Source organism: Penaeus monodon, chromosome 24 (assembly GCF_015228065.2).
Source record: "Penaeus monodon isolate SGIC_2016 chromosome 24, NSTDA_Pmon_1, whole genome shotgun sequence".
Taxonomy (NCBI): Eukaryota; Metazoa; Arthropoda; class Malacostraca; order Decapoda; family Penaeidae; genus Penaeus; species Penaeus monodon.
In genome coordinates this window covers 6303618-6304774 of record NC_051409.1, presented here as the reverse complement: position 1 = coordinate 6304774, position 1157 = coordinate 6303618, and the positions used below count along the sequence as shown (strand labels likewise).

Genomic DNA, 1157 nt, shown 5'->3' with positions numbered 1-1157 from the left:
TGAATTCTTTTGTCTCTGGTGGACTCGAGGAGTGTGAAGGAACCCCAGTCTCCTTACTTTCTCCTTTACTTAAAATGTCTTTTTCAGATGCGCTGTCCTCCTCATTTGCCCAAATGGCAGTCAATCTTGGCATCACCTCCTCTTCGTCCTGTGTAGGAGAACTGACACGTCCCTTGCCTTGATTCTCACTGGCATTTCCTGGTCCAGGTAAACAAGTTTCCTCCAAAGAAGGAACAGGGATCACCTTCTTCTCTCTGTTTAATCTTGATTCTGCTAGGTATTTCTTTTCACATATTATATCAATAGCATCCTGACTCCTCTCTAGTAGGTTGTCTATGTTTTTTACTTTATAAGTACATTTACTTTTTGCCCTCATGCTTGGTACTACATCAATCTCCAAGCTGCTCCCTTGTTCTGGCTCACTGTTCTCACCTCCCTCATCGGAATTTCTCTCCTCCAACTGGTCCTCCTCACCCTCACTATCGGAGGTTGAGGACTCACTCCTGCTCCAGTCTTCCTCAAAGAGTCGGAGTTGCGTTGCTACCTTGTGTACTTCCTCCTCAGAATGATCTTTCCAGCTTGCTCGTACAGGACTACTTTGGTTTCTTAAGTAATCTGTACTTTTGAGCTCGGATTTCTTCGCAGAACTGTTTGTCGCTGAGCCTCCATGTGTGGAAGTTGATGGCTGGACTGTCAAGTCTGTTTTCGGTGAAATTTCCTTTGATTTATTTTTCCTGGCAAGTTCTCTTTTGGATAAGTACTGGTTTTGCACCACTTTCCCCTGTTTTATATTCATTGTCTTGTTCTCTTTGCTGCTTGTAACTGTTTTTATTTTTTTACCTTCACTAGTATTACTTTTCTCCTGTTTCTTCACTTTAGAATAAGAGGATACATGTGAGCTATCTACCTTTTCTATTTTTACCGGAGAAATAATCTTGGATGAATGAATTTTTCGAACTTCTTTTTCATCCTCACTGGAACTACATGAAGCACCTTGTAGTCTCAACAGCGTCTCATTTTTTGTCTCATATACTACACTTTCTGGTTTTATCTTTCTTGCAACACCTTTTCTATTTTTTCTTCTACCTACTATGGGATTCTGCTCCACAGTCTTCACCTCCTTTCGGAATTGTGACTTATTACTAAAATGCACTTTA

General features: G+C 41.0%; 1 protein-coding gene across 1 annotated transcript in view; it reads right to left on the bottom strand.

Annotated features, from left to right (window-relative positions):
- LOC119588506 overlaps window positions 1-1157 on the bottom strand; it is a gene marked incomplete in the record, with an annotated part of 22356 nt that overhangs the window by 3665 nt on the left and 17534 nt on the right. Inside the window, 1 exon segment of the mRNA XM_037937151.1 lies at window positions 1-1157. Within this exon segment, the coding sequence (XP_037793079.1) occupies window positions 1-1157 (1157 nt within the window).